This window comes from Poecile atricapillus, chromosome Z (genome assembly GCF_030490865.1).
Source record: "Poecile atricapillus isolate bPoeAtr1 chromosome Z, bPoeAtr1.hap1, whole genome shotgun sequence".
Taxonomy (NCBI): Eukaryota; Metazoa; Chordata; class Aves; order Passeriformes; family Paridae; genus Poecile; species Poecile atricapillus.
In genome coordinates this window covers 138,977,839-138,998,989 of record NC_081289.1, presented here as the reverse complement: position 1 = coordinate 138,998,989, position 21,151 = coordinate 138,977,839, and the positions used below count along the sequence as shown (strand labels likewise).

The 21,151-nt window shown below is 42.6% G+C and overlaps 1 protein-coding gene across 32 annotated transcripts in view; it reads left to right on the top strand.

Moving 5' to 3' along the window:
* The window catches only part of CELF4 (CUGBP Elav-like family member 4), a 670,877-nt gene that overhangs the window by 536,013 nt on the left and 113,713 nt on the right, over positions 1-21,151 (top strand). For 14 of the 32 annotated variants that reach the window (XM_058865121.1, XM_058865119.1, XM_058865110.1 and 11 more), the window contains exon 4: positions 11,213-11,232. The exons of the other annotated variants lie outside the window; for them this stretch is intronic. In XM_058865121.1, the coding sequence (XP_058721104.1) occupies positions 11,213-11,232 (20 nt within the window). The remainder of the gene's footprint in view (positions 1-11,212; positions 11,233-21,151) is intronic. 32 annotated transcript variants of the gene reach the window in all.

The window sequence follows — 21,151 nt, the reverse complement described above, 5'->3', positions numbered from 1 at the left end:
TAATAAAGCTGCCAGCAGCTTGTCCTGTAGTGTCCATGTACCCCTGTCCTTAGAGCAAGAGGTTTTGGGACAGTTCACCCCAAATACACTCAGATTGTGTGTCAAACCTATTCTGAACCGGAAAACATGAGTTTCTGTCAGTTCACTTCAGACAGAGAGTGAGCAGAAACCTCTGAGGGATGAAGGTTTATGCTGACAAGCCTGATGGTGTGATGGTACCACTGAGGCTTCAGCTGTCTCTGTGGGGAGGGCAAGGCAGAGCAATGCCACTGTTTTTCCTTCAGCAGCCATGAAACAGAGCCTGCAGACTTGATTGGTTATGAAAGGTGATTGCATCCACATTTATTGCACTAGGAGGGAAATTATTGCTCAGCAAGGGAAAAAGTGAAAAAAAAAGGATTGACATCCTTCTCCCTGGGAACATGGGATGTGCATTCAGAAATGAGGCCATGGCAAGGCATCTCTATTCCCACCTTTTTTCCTTTCTTCTGTTTTGGAGGGTTAGTCACCTTGGGCTGAGATTGCATTCCTCATGTTTGTATAGGTCCTGCAGAAATGAGTCCTGGAAGCCTTATAGCTCTCACAACAAATTTCTTCTTCTTTATGTATCTGGGACCAGTTTGGTTTTTAAAACTCTGAATGGAGCTGAGAGATTTTGATCCCACAGATCCACATAAACAGATGTATATGTCTTCTGCCAGTCCCAATACAGTAGTCATAAAAGAGGTGCTGGGATTGGAATAGTGAGACATGCTGGCCTTTCTCATGCTGACAGAAGTTCCCTGTATCACCCCTTGGTTCCTCTGGAGTGTAGCACTGGGTCTGATGAGCTATTAACATGTCAGCAGAGACAGACAAATCAGACTGTCTGAATCAAATGACATTACTCTCCAAGACATGACAAAGCAACAACAAATGCAACATTTCTGCCTTTGATCTCAGATGATCACAAGCAATGAACCTTCCAACGTTGTAGAAAGCAGTTTTCATTGTTTCAGTGAAACAGCTCAGTGCCTGATTCCTTGGCACAGCCTACAACCTATAACCATAAGCTTGTGGCTGTTACAGATAACATGGCACTTCTGGGAAAGCAGCAATAGTTTACGCATTTTCCAGAGCCAAATTCCAATTTGAAAGGTCCGTTATGCCTATCTACACACCCATTCAGCCTCACACAACCACAGCAACTGGCTACAAAATCCTGTCTTGCATCCTTCCCTAAACACTTGGTTATGGTGTGGCAGAATATTGCCACAACTGCAGCAGAAGGAGCTGAGTTTTGAGGCCAGAGTGATTAATCCTGAAAGAACAGGCCATCCACTGTATAGACAGCAAAGCAACCTACAGCTTTTGGGGACAAGGAACCTTCTCTGCCTCTTCTCTTTCCATCAATGCAATTCTGCACAAATTCAGGAGATCCCAGGTGCCCAGATGAGGAACATCACCTGAGACAGAGCCACCCTTCCTAACAAGGATGAGCTGAGTTCCCTAACAAGAAGAGGTGGAACCTCAGACAGCCATATAATAATCATTGTCAAATGTATATCTTTTAATGGGGCATTTCAGGGGATTTTACACTTATCTTTGAGGCACTGATCTCAGCTGGATATGTAATAATACTGGATCAGAAAGACTGAAAGTCTTTGTGGTTTACATATCTCTCCTTATTTCAGCTAAATTGATATGAATCCCCTGAACATTTGAGAATGTTATCTAGAGTGAGTTTTTCTCTTTTTAATTTTTTTAAAAATTTATTTATTTTCATTTCAGGTCAACCCAAAATGTACTTTTTGCATAAAATATACATTTGTGGTTAATGTGGTGGTTATTTAACCAATTTGTGCTCTCCTAGAATTCAGGTGAAATTTCATTTAATATTACTTTGAAACAAGAAGTCATCAACTGTTGGGATTTGATACAGGATCAAATATTTGCTCCTGGCAAAAAAGGGCAATATTTTCAGTTAAGGTTTTTAATTGTTCCTTGATCCAAAATCACACTGTTTAAATTTTGACACAAAATTCTACTCTCCATTGAATGCAGTAATGGACCAAAAAAAAAAAAAAAAACCAAAAAAAAAACAAACAAACAAACAAAAAAAACCCACAAAAACAAAACCCCAAAAACCACAAATTCTCAGCCAGCCATGTGCCATATGTCCTCGGCTCTGTTTATCTTACTAATTTGCATATCTTGCATATCTTACTCTTACTGTAGGATGATTACTGAGGGGCAATTGGGTCCAGCTTCAGGATGTTCTCAGACTCAGATTTTTTCCCACATTTGAACGTCCTGATAAACCATGTCCACTGAGGTGTGCTGGCTATTTCCCATGAAGGTCTGAGGATATATATGCAGCAATCATGGTGAACGCTTCACAATAACTCAGTTTAATAACCCAATATTAGGGTGTAATTTTCGGTTGGTGTAATTCTTCGCATACTCTTTAAGTGTGAAAAATTTCCACCTATTCAAATCAGCTGAAGATCTTGAGCCTGAATCTAGTTTAACTGCTTGGTCATTCAATTAGGAGCTTTCCAAGCGCGATGCGATTGTATACGCAGTACTAATGCCTTTTCACTCATACAGGCCACCCGAGATCGCTGACTTCAAAAGGCTCCTCATGCAAACAGCACTGTGAAATGCCCAAACTGCTCTCCGTAAATTCTGCAAACTGAGAGCAAGTGTCTTTGTTAAGTCCACGAGGAAGTGCACGAAAATCCTATTTGCTGACGTGCAAAGGCTTTGTAAGGCAGAGCCCCCAGCCTGAAATCGCTTGATTTGTGGATCCTTGCGATTAAGTTGAACTGAATGACATGGAAAGCTGGCAATTGAGATAAAGAATCACTCTAGGCTAAGGAAGGGAGGCAGCTAAAATCTGAAAACAAAGGATGTTAATCTCACGCTCATCATCTTTAAACAGGGCACGTTAAAGGAGCAGGTAAGGCTCAGCCGATGCCTTCAGATTACTGGACGGGGATGTTGTCTTTTGTCTTCGCAAACCTCATTTTGATCTAGCTGCTGACAATTCTCCCCCCTTTCCTTTCCTCCCCCACTTCCATCCCCTCAGGCGGAACATCTCATCCCAGAGGAGCCTCTGCCTCAGCTCCGCTCCTCGGCTCACAGGCAGGAGAGAAATCCTGTCCACATCACGGAAAGTTTTCTCACAGCTCCCAGCCTCCCTCAGGAGTGCGATTTCTTTGTCCCTCTGCCCCTTTGCCTGCCTGGACTCAGGGGGTCCTGCCCAGACTGCATTTTGCAGACAAACATGACACCTTGCTGTAGGACATGTGGTTTAATCTGTCTGTCAAAACCCAGAGACAGCCGCATAAAAACAAAGGCGTTTGTCCGAAGAAGATGTGCGCAGCCTGGAGCTGAATCCCACTCCCAGCAGAGTTAGGTGAAACACTTATTTGTGACAGCCAAAGACCTGAATCTGTGCTGCAGGCTTGTGCTTCAGCATCCCTATCCCAGGACCCGGCATCTCTGGGTCTAGCACTTAGCGTAGCTTGTGCTACACTTGTCCCAGACGTCTGTGGACAACAAGTATTGTCCTTGTGCAAATTAACGCCGTGGTAGGGTCTGGCAGCATCCAGCCACAGCAGGAAAATCGGCAAAGGGAGATGCATTTAAACAGTATTGGAAACATTAGAAACATTCCAGCACTGCAGGTTAAAAACTGCTCCAAGATTGCAAGTTCGGCATTTTAGGGATCAGTGGGAGATTTCTCTGGAGATTAAGAGCAATTGAAAAGATCGACTTCCTCTCTATAGAGAAGTTCTAATAAGGCTGAAAATAAAATGCTGTCTCCCTCAGCCTTCCTGGCAGAGGAGCTCCAACGCGCCCCCCTGTTGTTTCAATAATTCAAACTTCAGTTTTAGCCAGCCAAATAGGCCTGAAATTCACCTGTGAAAGTTCATGAGGCTAAGTGGGATTCGGAACAAACTCCTCTTGTTTCCAAACTCATGTATAATGCAGCGAGGAACTTTGCTCAAAGCTGAGCTTTGGCTCGCTGTTATATTTACGATGTTCCACAAAAAAAGAGCAGGAGGCAAACAGATAACACCACGTCAGAGGCAGTGGTGTGGGAGGGGAAGGAAAGAGCACAGCCACCAACTTATGATAAGCTGGCATTCATCTGTAGCTGGGCAGCATCTGAATCTGCCTCTTCTCCCTTCTCAACTCGAGATCGTGGCATTACCCAGATACAGAGGAGAGATCTGAGTGCTCCAGCAGAGAACAAAATAGACAAGGCAGGCACAAAAGGACAGAAGCAACACCATGAGGAGGGTTGTTCCATTAGCCAGGTGTAAGAGGAAGCTGAAGCTGAGCACAAGCATTGCAAACCCATCACATTTGCTCACACATACACAAAGGTGTGTCCAAGTCAAGCTGTCCATCTGTCAGTGCTGTCAGTCTGCTGGAGCATCCCAGGCTGGCTCTTCTGCCCAGTCAGCCCAGCAGAAGGCATTTACCAGTGTGCCCACAGAGAATCATGCCCAGATGGTGTTGGGCTGGCAGTGCCGCTGCATCCCTGACAAGGTGGAAATTTAAGCTTCATCAGGGTTTGTTTCATCAAGAGTTATTCAGATAGTACAACATGTACCACTCTGGTTTTCTGCCACAAACCCATGCAGAAGAGTCCCATCCAAATTCACTTCCCTGCTGGCTCACCCTGTTTGTTAAAACCCTATCCACAGACTGTAAATAGGTTTCTGGAAACCTGTAGCTGCTGCCCATAGACAGAATAGACATAGACAAGTTTTAGGTAGCTCGTATTAAATAAATCCGTGACAAAGTATTAGGAATCAGCTTTTTACATCTACTTAAATTATCATTTTTTCACTGAGGAAATACAGTGGTTACATCTAATCATGAATTCCAGTGCTGATCTGAGATCTTTTCTCTTTCCTTCCTTCCCTTCTCTTGTTAATTACCTCACTAATGTGGTAAGATGTTTATTGTTGTTGTTTTTTTCATTTCAAGTATTTGATTTTTTTGCAGTTTTCTGGGACTGGAGCAACTGAAGTGCAATGTGATTCATTTGAAAGAGTAAATATTTAACTACTAAATGGCACCTTGTTTTTCCTAGATCCCCATGTTCTTTCTAACTCTATTCATACTATATATAGGAGCTGGAGTCTATCCAAAGGAGGGCGATGAACTTGGAGAAGGGTCTGGAGCACAAGTCTGATAAGGAGAGCTCAGGGAGCTGGGGGTGTATAATCTGGAGAAAAAGAGGTTCAAGGGAGACCTTGACAACACCCTGAAAGTGGAGTGTAGCCAGATGGATGTCAGTCTCTTCTTCCAGGCAGCAAGAGCCAGGTTGAGAGGAAATGGGCTGAAGTTGCTCTAAGGGAGGTTTAGATTGGATATTGGGGGGAGGGGGGGAAAGGATGTTCAGGCATTGGAACAGGCTGCCAAGAGCTTGGTAGAATCACCACACCTGGAAATGTTTTTAAAAAACAGGTGGATATGGTGCTTAGAAACATGGTTTAGTGGTTTAGCACTTCATGGTGCTTAGAAACATGGTTTAGTAGTTTAGCTGGGTTAATAGTGGAACTCCATGGTCTTAGAGATCTTTTCCTTAACAATTCTATGATATTCATCTTAGAAGTATGAAATCACATAAAAAGAAAAATATTATAAAATTGTCTCTGAAAATGTTAGACAATACCTATATGAGGCTGACCCAGGCAAATTTAATTATTCTCAATTGTATTTCTATTTCATTATTTCACTACTCACTTCTTGATTTGATAATTACATTGGGTTTTTTGAGAGCTACTAAAACTGAGAGTGCAAAAGCCAAAGCTGGAGTGAATCAACTTGCTGTGTTCACTCAAAAGCACAGGCGTCTTAGGTCGTGATGGAGACCCTTTCCCAAATAGAACAGAAATTACTCTTTGAAACTGAGCTCTTACTGGTACCCTGTAGGCTGCAGTACATCAATGTAGCAACTTGCTGTTCTACAACAACTGGTGACCAGCTGGGTGGGCTTTGAGTTAGGTTTACCTCCTTTGCACCAGGCTGTCTGCTGCTGCTTTGGCTGGGTCTTTTGGATGCTGACCATATTTACAGCTTTGCTAAGTGTACCAGGGAATGAGAATAGAAGCAGGTGCCACAAGCTGAGGACATTCTGTAGAATTAATTTTGGTGTAAACTTGTGAGGAGTAGGAATGTTGCATTTATGTTTCTTGATGAAACTCTTTTTCCTGCAACATTTGCTGCATTACAGCTAATGGAATTTATGAGAACAGCTTGTGATTCTCCAAAACTACCTGGTGCGGTCATTTCAGCCAGAACAATGTGAATTATGCAATAAGCCATCACTTTAATTAAAACAAATTGCATTTACTGTATCAGTCCATTCTATAAATCATTCCCTAGGGCCCCTCTTCAAGGTTTGTGCTTGGCCTATTCTTGAGAAATGTTGACAGCAGCCTCCATTACCAAAAATATTTTTGAACATTTTGTTATAATATCCTTCTCCAGGATCCAGCTTTTGAGCTGACGGCCCTGATATACAAAACAAATTTTACCCCAAAAGCAGGGCAGAAATCATGTGAAAAAGCAAAATATCTCATTTTCTTTTTCTCTTCTGGTCAGCAGCATGCACTCTAGCAGAATGTGGCAGTGGAATATTCAGTTTATTAATTGAAATAATTACAATAATAAAAGCCAAAAAAGGAAAGATGCAGATTAATTGTTTTCATCCAAAGTTAGGAGTCACATGGGATTCCTCACACTCCCTACTATAATTAGACTGAACAACAAGACAACCAGATTATTAGTCCTTTGTGTATCTCTAGTTTAATAAAGAGAATGACCATTGGGTATTTATATTCATTTGAGCTCAATGCAGCTTAAAATGCAGTGCTAAATACTGCATATCATACTGCAGCATGAAGTAACTCACATTATAAGGAGAAAACATCATCTTTTTTGTGACCTCCGATGAGGGGGCATGGGTGTTTGCTTCATTCAATTTGGATCAGGCATGCTGAGACCATTCAGCACTACCTAATGTTTAAGTGAGTGTTTCCTTGAGAGTTTGTTCAGGTTTCCTTGCTTTGCAAATTAAAATAAAGTAGTTAAGCTCTTTTCTCAAAAGGGGCATAGTTAAGAGTTCCCTGAATTAGAATTTTAGACTCAGTGGTGATTTCTGCATTTAGCCATATGAGAGGCTGTTGCAGTTCTGAAGGAGATGCTGTTTAAGACAGTCCTGCACAGGTTAAAATGCACAGGGGGGTCCTAACAGAAGGCTAATGCCAAATTTTAATATTTCAAGCAAGATTTTGCAGCCCCTCTTCCAAGAGTTGCTTAACTCTCATTAATTTGGTGGATCTTGTAGGTGGAGCTGCTTTGGTAAAATGTATGAGGAAAGTGAACCATTTATATATAACACCAGTTACTTTTAAATTGCTGAAACCTCATGATGAACAACTGGGTCATTGAATGTAAAATAAGACTCTAGAGCCTGACTGGAAAGCCATTAAAGCCAATGGAAAGGGACCCACTGGCTGGAGCCAACACTGGAGCAGATCCACTGAGAATAATCTAAACCAAATCTGTCTTCATATTTATTTTCTTCTTGATATATATCTAAAAGAAGCTCAGGTAGATTTGTAGCAGCCTCATTATCTACCTGTTTGTTGTGAAGATTATATCACTTTACATCAAAACAAGTGTCCATCTTCTCCAGCAGCCTCATGTTGTTGTTGTTCAGGTCTTCAAATGAAAGCCTCCGTCACACAAAAAAGCAAATATATCCCAAGAACAGATTTAAGCATTGAGTAGGAAAGAAGACAATACACATTTTCTTTCCCTGAAAAGAAAAGTAGATGCAATTGGAAGCAGCATATGCCCAGACTGTGACTCCTGTTCTTCAGCCAAAATAAAGTCTGAAAATAATTGGCATCAATAAGCATTATCAAGGACCATCTGGAACAGATATGTAGCGAAAAGTGAGTAAATACCTTCAGAGCAGTGGATAAATACCTTAGCTGCATTTCTTATATATTTGTTGTATGGAAAAGACCGTTTAGCTTATGAATTCAAAAGGCATTTATTGATGCTGTAGTAAGGGCCCACTGCACAAAGCTCAGTAAGCTCAAAATGCTGAAGCCAGCAGAAAAGGTCCTTCAACCTCCAATAAACATAAGTACATTTTCCATCGCTTACTATTAGGCTTGCACAGTATTTGAGTGGTTTACAATTTCTCATTGTCTTTAATTTTTCCTTTGCCTAAATTTAATGATAATAAAGTGGTGCCGCATGGAGTCTGTGGTCACCACATTTTTTTGTGTTACAGGATTCTCAGAGTGCATGCCTACATTTTCTCTTTAATGATCAAAAATAGTTTTGATTTGCTTGGTTTGGGGTTTTTTTTCCTGAAGTTTTGACAGCTCCAAAAGACTTGTGGAGATTATCTTCCAACTTTCTAAATAAATTTACTGCTGGCCTGTTAATAAGAAAACATAAGAAAATTTCAGCCCTCAAAGGTAATTTTGGGGGAAAGTTATAAACCACAGAAAACAGCAGCTTATAATGAAAGTGTCATCTCAACCATAAAAGGTACCTCAATGCTCTGAACAGGCACCGTAAAACATGATTGAAAGGGAGTTTAGAGATATTGCTAATGGCCCCGACATAAGGAGTGTGGCTATAAAAGATGAAAAGATGCATGGCTAAAACTGCCCACCACAAGTCTTTGAAAAGCATCTGACTACCCAGGCATGCCAGAGACAGCAATTGCTGATGGACCTGGTCATGCAAATCTGCTAAGACAGAGACACCTTCAAACACATCCCGGTTTTGCTTCCTCTGAAAGTGATGCAGTTGTTCAGCAGAAACACAGTTCTCATCCCCAGGCTCATGCTGGGGGCAATGGGCGGTATTTGGAGGGTGGAGATGGCCAACAGTGAGGCAGGACTGTGGTATTCAGTCTCTAGGTCTGGAGGAATAACATGGCCAGCAGTTGTAAAATGCCAGTGCCTCATCAATCAGCTTTCCGGGTTTCAAGACCTTTGTACAGTTTTCATGAAACTGTGTCATTTTGGTAGGAATAGAAGTCTGGAGAACATGCAGGAATCTATCCTCCTGCTCACAGCAGGAAAACTTCAAAGTTAGTTTTGAAGTAGTTCTGCTGTTCCTATTTAAGGCAGGTGATTTAAAGTGTAATTAATATGTGCAAAATATTTCTGCAGGCTGAAAGTCATTTCATGGACGTTCAGGGTTTGTGTTTGGCCATGCTTATTTTGCAACATGGTCCTTATGATATCTTTAGTGAAAAGGGTGCTGGTCTTTGCTGAGATTCAGTCAGGAGGACTGTTTGGTTAAATTTATCCTACCCTTCAGGGAGCAAATTCTGAGTAGGAGCTATATTTTGAATATCTGTAGGTCAAGGTTATGCATGACCATGACTATGCATTTTATTTAGGCCATTTCAAAAAATGGATTGTAAGGCAAAACTGTGTTGAAGGCTATGTGGTAGAATTATTTTCTTTTTTTAATCACTGGTCAGCAGATGAAATAATAACAATAAGGAGAGCTGTGCCTTGGGGGAAACTGACTTCAATGCTAGCTTTCTGCCTGAGACCTGTCTCTTTCTCATTCTAACTCCGTGCCAGAGACATGAATAGTAATGCGTGCATCTAAAAGTCTGTGTCATGGGTTGACCTGGGCTGGACATCAGGTGCTAACCAAGCCACTCTCATTCCAGTCCTCATCTGGGCAGAGAAAAAATACCACAACAAGCTCCTGGGTCAAATAAATACAGGTAGAGATCACTCACCAATTACCAACACAGGCAAAACAGATTAAACTCATGGAAATTTATTTAATTTATCACCAACCAAATCAGAAGAGGGTAATGCAAAATGAAAGTCAAATCTTCAAACAACTTCACCCTACCCATCCTTTCTTCTTCAGCTTAACTTCACTCCCTGTTTCTGACTTTGGTCAGTTCATGTCAGCACGCTGTCTCTGCTTGTCCCTCCCCCGCAGGGTTGGACCCTTCTCACTCTTACCCTGCTCCAGTGTGGGGTCACTCCCACAGGAAGCAGTCCTCCATGAAGTGTTCCAGTGTGGATCCCCTCCACAGGGTCAGTCCTTCAGGAACAGCCTGTCCCATCATGGATCCCTCCCATGGGGTCATTCCTTCGGGAACAGGCTGCTCCACTCTGGATACTCCAAGGAGTCACAGGTCCTGCCAGGACCCTGCTCCAGCACAGGCTTCCCATGGGGTCCCAGCCTCCTTTGGGCATCCCCCTGCTCCAGCCTGGGCTCCTGCAGGGGCTGAGTTGGATCTCTGCTCCCCCGTGCCCTCCCTGTGCTGCAGGGGCACAGCTGCCTCACCATGGGCTGCTCCAGGGGCTGCAGGGGAATCTGAGCTCCAGAGCCTGGAGCAGCTCCTGCCCCTCCTTCTGCCCTGCCCTGGCTGGCTGCAGGGATGCTCCTCGAACATGTTCTCAGTCCTCTCCTCCAGCTGCTGTGCTGTTGTGCAGTTTTCACCCTTTCCTCTTAAATATGCCAGATGTGCTGCCACAGGAGGCCAGTGTGGACTGGTGGCAGGTCCAGTGGCATTGGCTCTGTGAGATATAGGGGAGCTTCTGGCACCTTATCACAGAATGTAGCCCTGCAGCCCCCCACTGCCTTGCTACTCAAACCATATACAGCCTGACTTTGCTAAACCCTTCCTGTATACAAGCTGCCCAAACTTGAAAATCTGGAGAATTTACTAAAGTCTGCAAATGTTGACAAGTATATTTCTGAATAAGTTCACAAATATTATCAGAGGATCAAAGCTTCACCACATTTTCTTGGTGTTTATTAACAATTTCAAGGACTCAGAAAATATAAGTCAAACCTAAAGATGTCGTGAGGTTTTACTCGTTTAATAATAGAGTTTAGGTTCCTTTATTTGTCTCCTGCTGAGCCTTTAGCTTGAACTTGGGTCACTTTCAAACTTTGGTATGCTCCTGAGGTCTAGAAAACCAGGGATTTATTGAACAAGAAAGAAAAAAAAATCTCGAGTGTGCACATGACAGCAGAGGGCAAGGCCTCAAACAGCTTGAGATTGCTGTAAAAATCCTGATGGGTTTCTAAGCCCTATCATTGTCGCAATCCTCTAGCAGGCACTACTCCTTGTAGCCAGTTAGGTTCCTCATGGGAGGCTGCAGAGCACGCAGCCTTTCCCCAGGGCCAAGAGGTGAGTGTCTCAGGCAAGATGTTAGCTTGACTTTTTTTAGAACAACTTCATATGAATTCTTCAAAGACAAAAAAGAATAGATGAATAGATAAATGTAAAACTAATTCTCTTTATTTTCCAAAATATTTTTTAGCTTACCCTTGCTTCTCAGTTTTTTGGTTATCATCTCTTTCCCTTCCTCCCTCTTCTGGGCTAGGATGGTGCCTAATGTTGAAGCTGATCTATCCTATTTCCCTCCAGCCTAATGAGGGAGATGAAGGAGCAGGGCAGGGAGAAGACTATTTTTCAGTAACAAGAGCACCTCTGAAAAGCTGTGGAAGTGGTTTCATTCCTTAGGTCACAATGTAGTTCTCACCCTGCTGGGTGAGAACTTCTGTGGGACTCTCCAGGACACAGGGATACCCTAAAACTGAGTATTTCAGGTGTGAGCATGGCCATCAAAGGGTCCTCAGGCATCATCTTTTGCTCTCCCACCTATTTCCCCCTCCTGCAGCAGCAGGAGATGCTTAGGGGCCAAATCAGCTTCTGTCCAGTTCCACACCAGGAGTTCTGATGTACCTGAGCTGGGAAAGGATAACTGGGAGATGCTCCTTTCCTGCAGCCTTGGGAGACTCCCTTCCATTGCTGGAGGGTCACCTCCTCCTCCCCAGCCCCAGGACTAAGCTGTTCACAGATCTGACCTCATCACCACAGCAGCTGTGCTCCTGCCTGCACCATGGTACCCAGAGTTACCAGGTTAGGGTGGAGGTAAGAAGCACTATGGCTCTTCAAGCTCTCTTCCTCTCAGCAGTGCCCATCACCCCTTGGTGTTTTCGTCCTGTTCTTCTGCTGGGAGAACAGGACTTTGTCAGTAACTCTTTACAGAATCACAGAATCATTAAGGCTGGAAAAAAACTCTGAGGTCATAGAGTCAAACAATTAACCCAGCACCACTGTGTTCACCATTAAACCATGTCTCCAAATGACACATCCACACACCTTTTGAACACTTCTAGGGATGGCGATTCTGTAATTGCCCTGGGCAGCCTGTTTGAATTCCTGATTGCCATTTTAGTGAAGAATTTTTCCAATATCCAATATAAACTTCCCCTGGTCAGCTTGAGCCTGATTTTCTCTTGCCTTGTCACTTGTAATGTGGGAGAAGAGGCTGATGCCCACTTGGCTGCAGCCTCCTGCCAGGGAGCTGTAGAGAGTGAGAACATCCCCTTCTGAGCCTTTTTTTCTCCAGGCTGGGCCCCTCTGCCCTCTGCTCCCTTTAGAGGCTCCTCATCAGACTGCTGCTCTAGACCCCTCACTAGCTCTGTTCCTTTCTCCATTCTTTTCTCTTTCTTCACCCCACCACCTCAAAGTCCTTCTTGGCGTGAGGGGCCCAAAACTGAGGCCAGGTTGTGGCTTGTGTCAGTATGACCAGTATGAAGGGGTGATGATGCACTTTGGGCACACTCTGTGCTCCTCCCCATCAGACAAGGAGGGTAGCAGGACACTGACTGCTGGTACTTGGGGATACTCAGGAGAAACAGGCAGCTCACTGCAACTCTTTTTTTTTCTCTGTGTTAAGACTCAAAAGAAAACCCACGCGTCCTTCTTGAAAACCTCCTCTGCAAACCCACGTGCCTCTAATTGAAACAGGGCAGGGTCTGAAACCATAGGAGTCCACAGCTGCTATTTCTATTGTGCATGTCTGAGTCAAGGTGAAGAGAAAAGTCAGCAAAATATCCCACAGGGTGAATCCTCCATGTGCCAAGAAAGCTGACTCCACATTAAAGGTGAGAGCCAGAGCTTGCAAAGCAGTGATGGCTTGGGAAGACAGAGGCCTTGATTCCTTCCAGCAGCCTCCAAGTGTTATTCCCATTAACATTGGCACTAGCCATCACCCTGAATACCCCATGCACCAAAAGACGAGTGAAAGTGAGCAGGAGGGAATGAGGTGATAAAGTTGTCAGGCTGTAGGCAAGGCTCTGGCCTCCAAGGACTGGCAGAGATTGTGTCGTTTAGAGATACATCCAGGGATGTGTTTAAAGAGCAGATTGGGGATGCTCAGAATAAGGGTGGGTTTTCTGATCTTTCACAGGCTTCATCTTTGGTCAGCCTTCAGTTCACAGCACTAGAAAACCAGGGCTCTGCCTTTTTCTTCTCTTTTATCTTTGTTACCAGGGGAAGTAATGCTCCATGTGGCACAAAAAATCTGATATGGCAAAGCCACTTACGTTATCTTCCCAGTGTGACAAATTTCAGCACTTGGTGAGTGTTGCTAACCTTGTGGTTCTCCAGGCACCTCCCCTGACTGCCTCCAGGGTCAGAAGCACTTTCAGGCCCCAAGGAGCCAACAAAATCACTCTTAAAGAGCACAGCATGCAGTCAGACCACGCCACGGAGAGACAGGAGAGAGTATCACTTCTGCACCAGATCTCTGCTTTGGTGTTGGAAGAAGAACACAGAGATGTAGACAGGACGGTTTCTTTTTGCCACAAACAAGTCTGAATGCCACTGAGAAATCAAAAGTATCCTTGTTACTGAAGATCCAACCTCCTTTCAGAGCAGTGCAGCCTTTCTGCAGAAACTTTAGTAATCGACAAGTGAGTCATTCCTCATTCCCTCTTTTTTCCCCTCTTCCTCCCATCTTAGCACCAAAGTGCACTAGGAAAACAAGACGTCAGGAAGATATCTTCTGGATTATTGCTGCAGCATCTTGTCTGCCTTCAGGCTCTGGTGTCAAGTAGTGATCAGCCTCTTTCCTCCAGCCCTGAAGTAGCAGTTTTCAGACAGGACCTTCCACCCCTTCACAGCTCCCTGTGTCTCTGAAATGTCCAGAGGTCAGCCCTTCCCTGACTCCACAAAGAGACCTGTTTTGGAGATTCCTGCCTCACAACAGCCGCACCTCATGTCCCTGTCATCTCCCATCATGTTACCAAACTGAAGGGGATACCAAGAGTTTAGATGGTGTCCTCCACCGTGACATGGACTCATCATTTCACTATTTGTTGGGGAATGGCAGCTGTGCACTGCTCGTGGAAAGGTAGCCTTGACTGACTAGCTAAAAATTGGAGGTGACCTAGCTGTACAACTTACAGCCCAGGAACAATGTGACAAACTTCATCTTTCTTCACTGCCAGCCTCTAAGGTTAGAGAGGGCCACTACCTGTCATATTGGGGAGGAGAGAGACAGCTCTATGGATGTGTCTGTTGGTGCATGTGGAGGGGGGAGAGGAGGGGTAGGCTCTTATTCTTTCTTTCCTACTTCGTTATATTGATTTTCAGTGACTTGAATGCTTGGAATGCAATAAGGGAGCAATTCCCTTCTATGCTGGCTAGTAAACATTGCCTGTAACTTTATTCTGGGTCAGGAAAGTCAGCACTTAAAATTAAAAGTGGTTCCAGAGGAGGAAAGCCATATTTTAGGAAATTCCAGCTGGGGGTTCCTTGTTACTGTACTTCATTTTAAAATCCAGTGTCATGTCATGTCCTGTCATTTATGCCTTTAAAAAGGCATTTAACTGATATATATTCTCATCTGTTCTTTACTTGTAATATTTCAAGCAGAAAATATTTTTTAAAAATTAGTTCCCTGGCTCTCTGAATTTACAGCAGAGGCCACAGACTATAAAGTGGAAGGAGTTGAAATTAAGCCCAGGGGAGAGAGAAGTGCACTAGAGAGAAAGTCTCATATGCCAGGTGCTTAAACATATGCATAGTTTAAACCCTGTGCCATCTCACCAAAGCCAACGGAGTCAATTTATGACTAACCTGCCTTAAGTTTGGGGACATAATCTCTAAAAGAATGTGTGTGATGCTGTGGGTACAGACTGTGGTGCCCATAAGCTGCTCCATGTCTAAGGTACAGTCAGCTGTGGGAGTTCCTTTTTTTTCTGTGGAAAGCTTCAGTACTCAGGTCTTGGAAAGCCACAGGGTTTCCCCAAGGCAGGAAAACAAATGTCCTGGACAGCCAGATTGAGGAATGAGTGCCCTTTCTGACATGTGGCTCCCAGATGTGAATCCAAGCCGGGATCTGATTGCTTAGGATTTTTGCTAGAGAGGTTCCTCCCTGCAGAGGCTCTTTTCTTGAGTGCTGGGAATTTTAGCTGGAAAGTTTCCTTCTCATAGATCAGGCACTCACAGCAAGTATTTCACATGTAGTTAGGCAGCAGCCCTGAAAACATGGTGCACTACTTTTTAGTTAGATAGACAGGCATTTTACAGAGTTCTGCTCCTGGCACTGTAAAAGCAGGGAATTGTTGGGAAACACCCAGTGTAGGAAGCAGGACCAGTGATGTGGGGTGCTGCCCTTTGGAGTGCCACCTGCTCCACCAAAGCAAGCACCCCCAGTACCCAATTTGCATTCTGTCCTTCTGCAAGAGTCCCTGCAAATCCCCTGCCCACTCTGCTGTGAATCCACAGGCCTAGCAGCAGGGCTGTCACCACTTTGTCAGATCTCGGGGATGTCTGTGGCTGGAAACCCCACTGGGGACATGAAGGAAGCCTGGACAGTTTGCGAGATGGCAGGAGGCAAAGTACATCTACCTGGCCCTGAGCTCTGATGCACAGTCCCCCTTGCTCCCCGCTTGACATGTACAAACAGTGACAAGCCCTGTCACCTGCTGCCTGATGCCACCATTCCAAAAGCTGGCAAAGCCAGACGTGCTGTTAACTCCAGCTTCCCCAAAGAAAGCCCCAGAGATTTATGACAAGGAACTGCTTTGACTCAGGCCAAGTGCACTTGTGTTAGGAAACCTCCACAAGCTGGCTCCCTGGGTGAAACAGCCCCAGGGAAAGGACACCAGCAATGCAAGCAGACAAAGGGAAAGACATGGCACTGTTGTTTCACTTCAGCTCTCCTCCTTGTCCTTTCTCTTCCTATGACAGGAAAAACCCCTGGTTGAAAGATCTCAACTCTGGGAGTGACATAAGTTGCTACAGTTCTTTGCTTCACCCCCATCTATGACACCCTGCTCACTAATTTTTATTCTTTTCCCTGGTCAGTCTCCTAACCGCAGGAAGGACTGATGGAAGCACAGATATCAGCACAAGATGATCATCTGAGCACATTCCTGGGGTCTCAGTTTCCTGCAGGTTCACTGTTTTTGGTACCTGAATTGCTATTTCCTGATGGTAAATCACAACCTGGACATTAGGGGCTAGAAAAAGTTGGGTGCTGCCTTTCAGAGGAATCCAAATACGTAGATTTCCAAATCTTTGCCATCAGCAAAAAACCTCCTAAATTTCCTAGATTCCCAAACCATTCTCACAGAGCGTCTACTTTCAAGATACATTTTTCAGGATGCTGCTGTTATTCAACAGTCATGCAACAGTCATGCAACAAGCATCACTTTCAAACAATGGTCTATTGATTACTTGCTTCATTAACAATGATGTTATTCCCTGAAAAGGTTTATTGCTCTTGGTTTTTTTTATTATTTTGTGCCTTATGATTTGGTCATTAATGGGTACACTTGCATTTCATTTCATTGTGACTGACTTTCCTGTGAGGAATTCTTAGTGCAGTCCAAGAACCTCCATGAGTAAATGTTTACTGTCAGGAGATATGAGTGTGTTGCAGGGCTCAATGGATGTTTTCATCCTGATGATGCAGCAGTAAATCAATTAAAAACATGATTGATTTGAAAATTGTGGCTAACTTGCTTTTGCTTTGGGATTTCACATGACCTAAGTTAGTCACTATAAATCTAACAATATATTACTCATGCAGTGATCATCTTGCTGGTATCTACAGTGAGGACTGCTATGCACACAGCAAAGGCAAGAGAAAGGGCTAAACCTGGCCCTGGCATATCCTGCAGCTCTACTCCTGCACAGAGCACAGAGCCTTGTCCCACTGGTGATTTAACTCCTTTTGGCAACATTTGACTAGAATTCCCTTTACCAGAGGATAAAATAAATTGAAAGGGCTCTTGAAAGGGTTCTCTACACAGATATGTTCATTCAGATTAGGATATAGTGTACATTTAGCAAAGAATAGCTATTCTTAATTAATTCCCTGTCTAGTTGGTTTTTTTTTCAGTCAGACTACTGTAGCCCAAATTAGATTAATCGACTTTGGATATTTTTGCTAACAATCACTTTCTCTTATTAAGTATTATTAATATTAGTTCTTCGAAACTGATGATTCTGGAATAATTCACCATATTTAGTTATATCCCAAAATCTCCAGTGACATACAATGGCCAGTGTGCTCTGACTTGAGCAGAAATCCCCACACATCCCATTTAAAACTTTTCTCAAGAGCACTGGGTTGTGTCTGCTGAACAGAGGTAGTAGGTCCTGTTCTAAAATCAGTTTAGAAATCTTCTGTCTTAATCTTCTGCAGTAAAGTAAACCTCTTGGTAATAAGAACAAATCCTGGTGCTGCAAGGGAAATATGCACCAGAGAGACTGAAAACACAGGAGCTCAGGACAAAAATTGCACCTCTGTCTCCCACCCACCCATCCAAAGCCTCATCCAAACCCCAGAAATGTCAGTGTAAGTTTTTCTTTGGGCTCTGAGTGCAGACCAGGGGATCTGCTGCCTCTCCATGTGCAGGGAGAGGGGCAGAGGAGCGATCTGCATGACTGTGTACTCAAAGAGAGATTTACAGAGACAGTGTGCATAAATCTAGATAATTTATACAGTGCCACAAATACAAACAGCAACGGGCACCCGTCACAAATTCACATACACAAATGTACCTCCAGTGTGAATAATGCAGTGACAGTGAGCTGCCTTTGTGTGGACATCATTGGTATCAGCAGTTAGGAATAATAGTTGTCTAATTGTAGTCTTTCATTGTGTGCTGTGTCAAAGCGTGGGCGAGTAATTGCAATCATCAAAACCCTTTCAGAGTGTGTGCAAAGCCCCGACCCCCATCACCTGCCATCAAGCCTATCTGATCCACCACACACATGCACTTACTGGGCAGATGAATTAGCTAGATGGGCAGTTCTCTACTACTACTACTACTACTACTACTGCTACTATTATTATTATTATTATTATTATTATTATTATTATTATTATTATTATTAATCTCTTTTGTTTCTTGTTTTTGTTCTCTCAAGGTCGTGTCTAGTTTGTGAAGGGGGTTTAGAATTTTTAATTTTTTTTTTTTAATTGTTGTTATTATTTTTGTTGGGATGGGAGTGTGTGTGTGTGTGTGTGTGTGAGAGAGAGAGACCGATCACTTTTTGGGTGAGATAATATAGATGACAGACATCAACAATTATACAAAATAATATGGTAACCAGCAACTGAAAAAAAATAAAAATAATTGATTCTCATGGGCTGCTGAGTGTTGCAATTTGAATGTCTTTCTATTAAAATCTTTGTAATAGACACAGGGAGAAAACAGGGAGGAGGGAGAGAGAAAGCGGTTCTTTTTCAAATATTACTCATACAATGGAGTGCAAGATATTTTCAGAATGCAAGAGGGACTGATTTCCATTAACATAATCCCATTTCCAGTATTTTTTTTAATATAAATATCTTGGCTCTGGGAATTCCTCTTGGATCATTTATACCTGCTGTATTTTGCATCAGGTTTGGGGAAAAATCAAGGAGAGCACTAAAAAAAAAATAAATAAAAAAAAATAAAAATATATATATATAAAAAAAAATTGAACCTATTTGTCGTACTCATTTGGGATTGCCAGCTGTACAATACCTGAGTGGAGAAGCAGATTTGATTACCAAATACAATTAGGGCCTGGTTTTGCGGATGTGGAGCACCATGTAAGTGCATATTGTAAATATCTGTATAGAAGACAGGAACACCACAATCATGTGGGCTACATACTCTGTCTTGCTGCTGGAGAGGATTTGCAGTTATTTTCTCTGTTTCAGCCTGCTGCAGCAAGGAATCCATCTCAGTGCTGTAACTGCTATTACAGAGACCACATCTTGTTCAGGGAGCACACAGTTTCATGGGTGGATACCCGCTCTAAACCTTTAGAGGGTCACAGCTCTGAGTTTTCTGGTATCTGCCTTTGTGTGATAGATCATATCTATTTATTAATAGTATCTGGTCCCTTCAGAGACTCAGCAGGACATGTCCTTTTTGCTGAAAGTGTCTTCTGTTGCATAAGGACAATCTGTAGTTTCCACGGCTGTCAAACACTTGTGTGTGTGTGCGCTTGAATGTCTGCAATAAGACAATTTTGAGGTCTGTAATTAAACTCTCCAAGGAAGCAGGAGAAGCCCTATTTTTGTGCAAAATTCAAGTAAAAGAGAATTTTGCAGAATTGTGGAATCATTTGAAATTCTTTTGAAATGTAGAATCTTTTCAAATTTTGGAGCAAATCTTTAAGATCATCAGGTCCAACAATACAAATTCAATGAAAAAAATCCTTATTGCAAATTTTCTCAGACTGTGGGTCAGCTTGTTATTTAAACCACTTAAAATAAAGATAGGCAATATATTTTTGAATATTCAATTGGGAGGTATGCCATGTTTTCAGAGACCCACAAACCCTAAGAAGTCTTTTTCAATTTTTATTGCTGTCCACTGTGTTGTCTGACACTACTGCCCTCATTCTGCACATTCCAAATTTGCTTCTGTCTTTGAAAGAAACAAATTCAGATGTACCAAAATACATACATTTTTTTAAAGCCTCAAAGCAATCAGAAATGGTGATAGTATTGAAGACAAGATATTGAAAAATACTTGATTGGAAATATTATAGATTGTAGATTTTTCTCATTATTGCCACTGCAGAGGTCACCATTTTTCAGACAGCAGAATACAGGTCTGCAAATAAGAAGAGTTTACTTGTATTGGTCTCATTTTTGCTGTGATATTTGGGGCAAGTCATTTGGGCGTGGGCTATGGTCATCTACAATACCTTCCATCTTAGAAAGATTAGGTGTTTATTCTCAGCTGTTTGTTTGAGATTCAGCAATCAAAAAGGAAGACATTTTACAATACAATCATTCATTCACTTCTAAAACTGGTGAGGATGAACCACTTTATTGAAGTTCATTTCTACCTCCCCCCTTTTTCTGTAGACCTGTGGCCAGCTTAAGTAAATTCCTGTATGGCAAAAGTCAGAGAATACCTCCCTTAAATACCTATTCCTCTACAAGCTGGAGAAATTACATTCAACAGAAATGTTGGATTCGAAGGCCTATAACTAGTTTTTTCCAATTTGTAAATGTTTAGAATTTTACTCCCTAACACAAGGAGTGGGATCATCTCTCCTGATGGAGTTGCACAATGATGTTGTAGTAAGGACTTGTTTCTTCATTATAATGGCTCCAAAGGGTTAACTAGGCTAAACTTTCATCATAACAAAGTTGTAAATGCTTCTTTTCGTAATCAAAGAGAACTGTTACCAATTTCCAGTTCCATTACCACTGTGCTTTGCCAGCAACATTTGGCCTGGATGTACTGAAGCATTGTGCTAGAAAGCAACTTTCTTAAGTACTTACTATCCACATGATAATTAGCCCTGACTGAGGTATTTTTTCAGGCAAAAATGCTAATTTTTCATTATTCCTACTCTGGAGACAAAAGTAAAGGATTCGATAAAATTTTTATTGGACAGGTTTCTGAGTTCCAGGATAGACTTAGTGTAATAACAAGTGCTCCAGTGTGTAATCCATACTCTGATGGCACAGATTACCTGCGCTGTTGAGTTATCCTGATGTCTGTGCTCATGGGTGTTCAAGAGGGAAGAGTGATGATGTCTGTCCAACCATATTTTAAAGGTCATTGGCTTGGAACAAAAATTATGTATGAAAACTTGACATTTTCTGCTAAATGGAATTCTTGTTTCCCACCTCACCCTAATTAAGATAGTGCTGAGAAGTGCTTGTCATGGGGAAGGACTGTACACTTTACAAAGCTAGAGGCATGCTCAACTCCAAACTTTTTACAATGCAAGATGAGTAGAGAAGAAGAAACAAAACCAGAAAACTGAGTTGAGAAAACTGTAAGTTTCATAGCAAGAGGA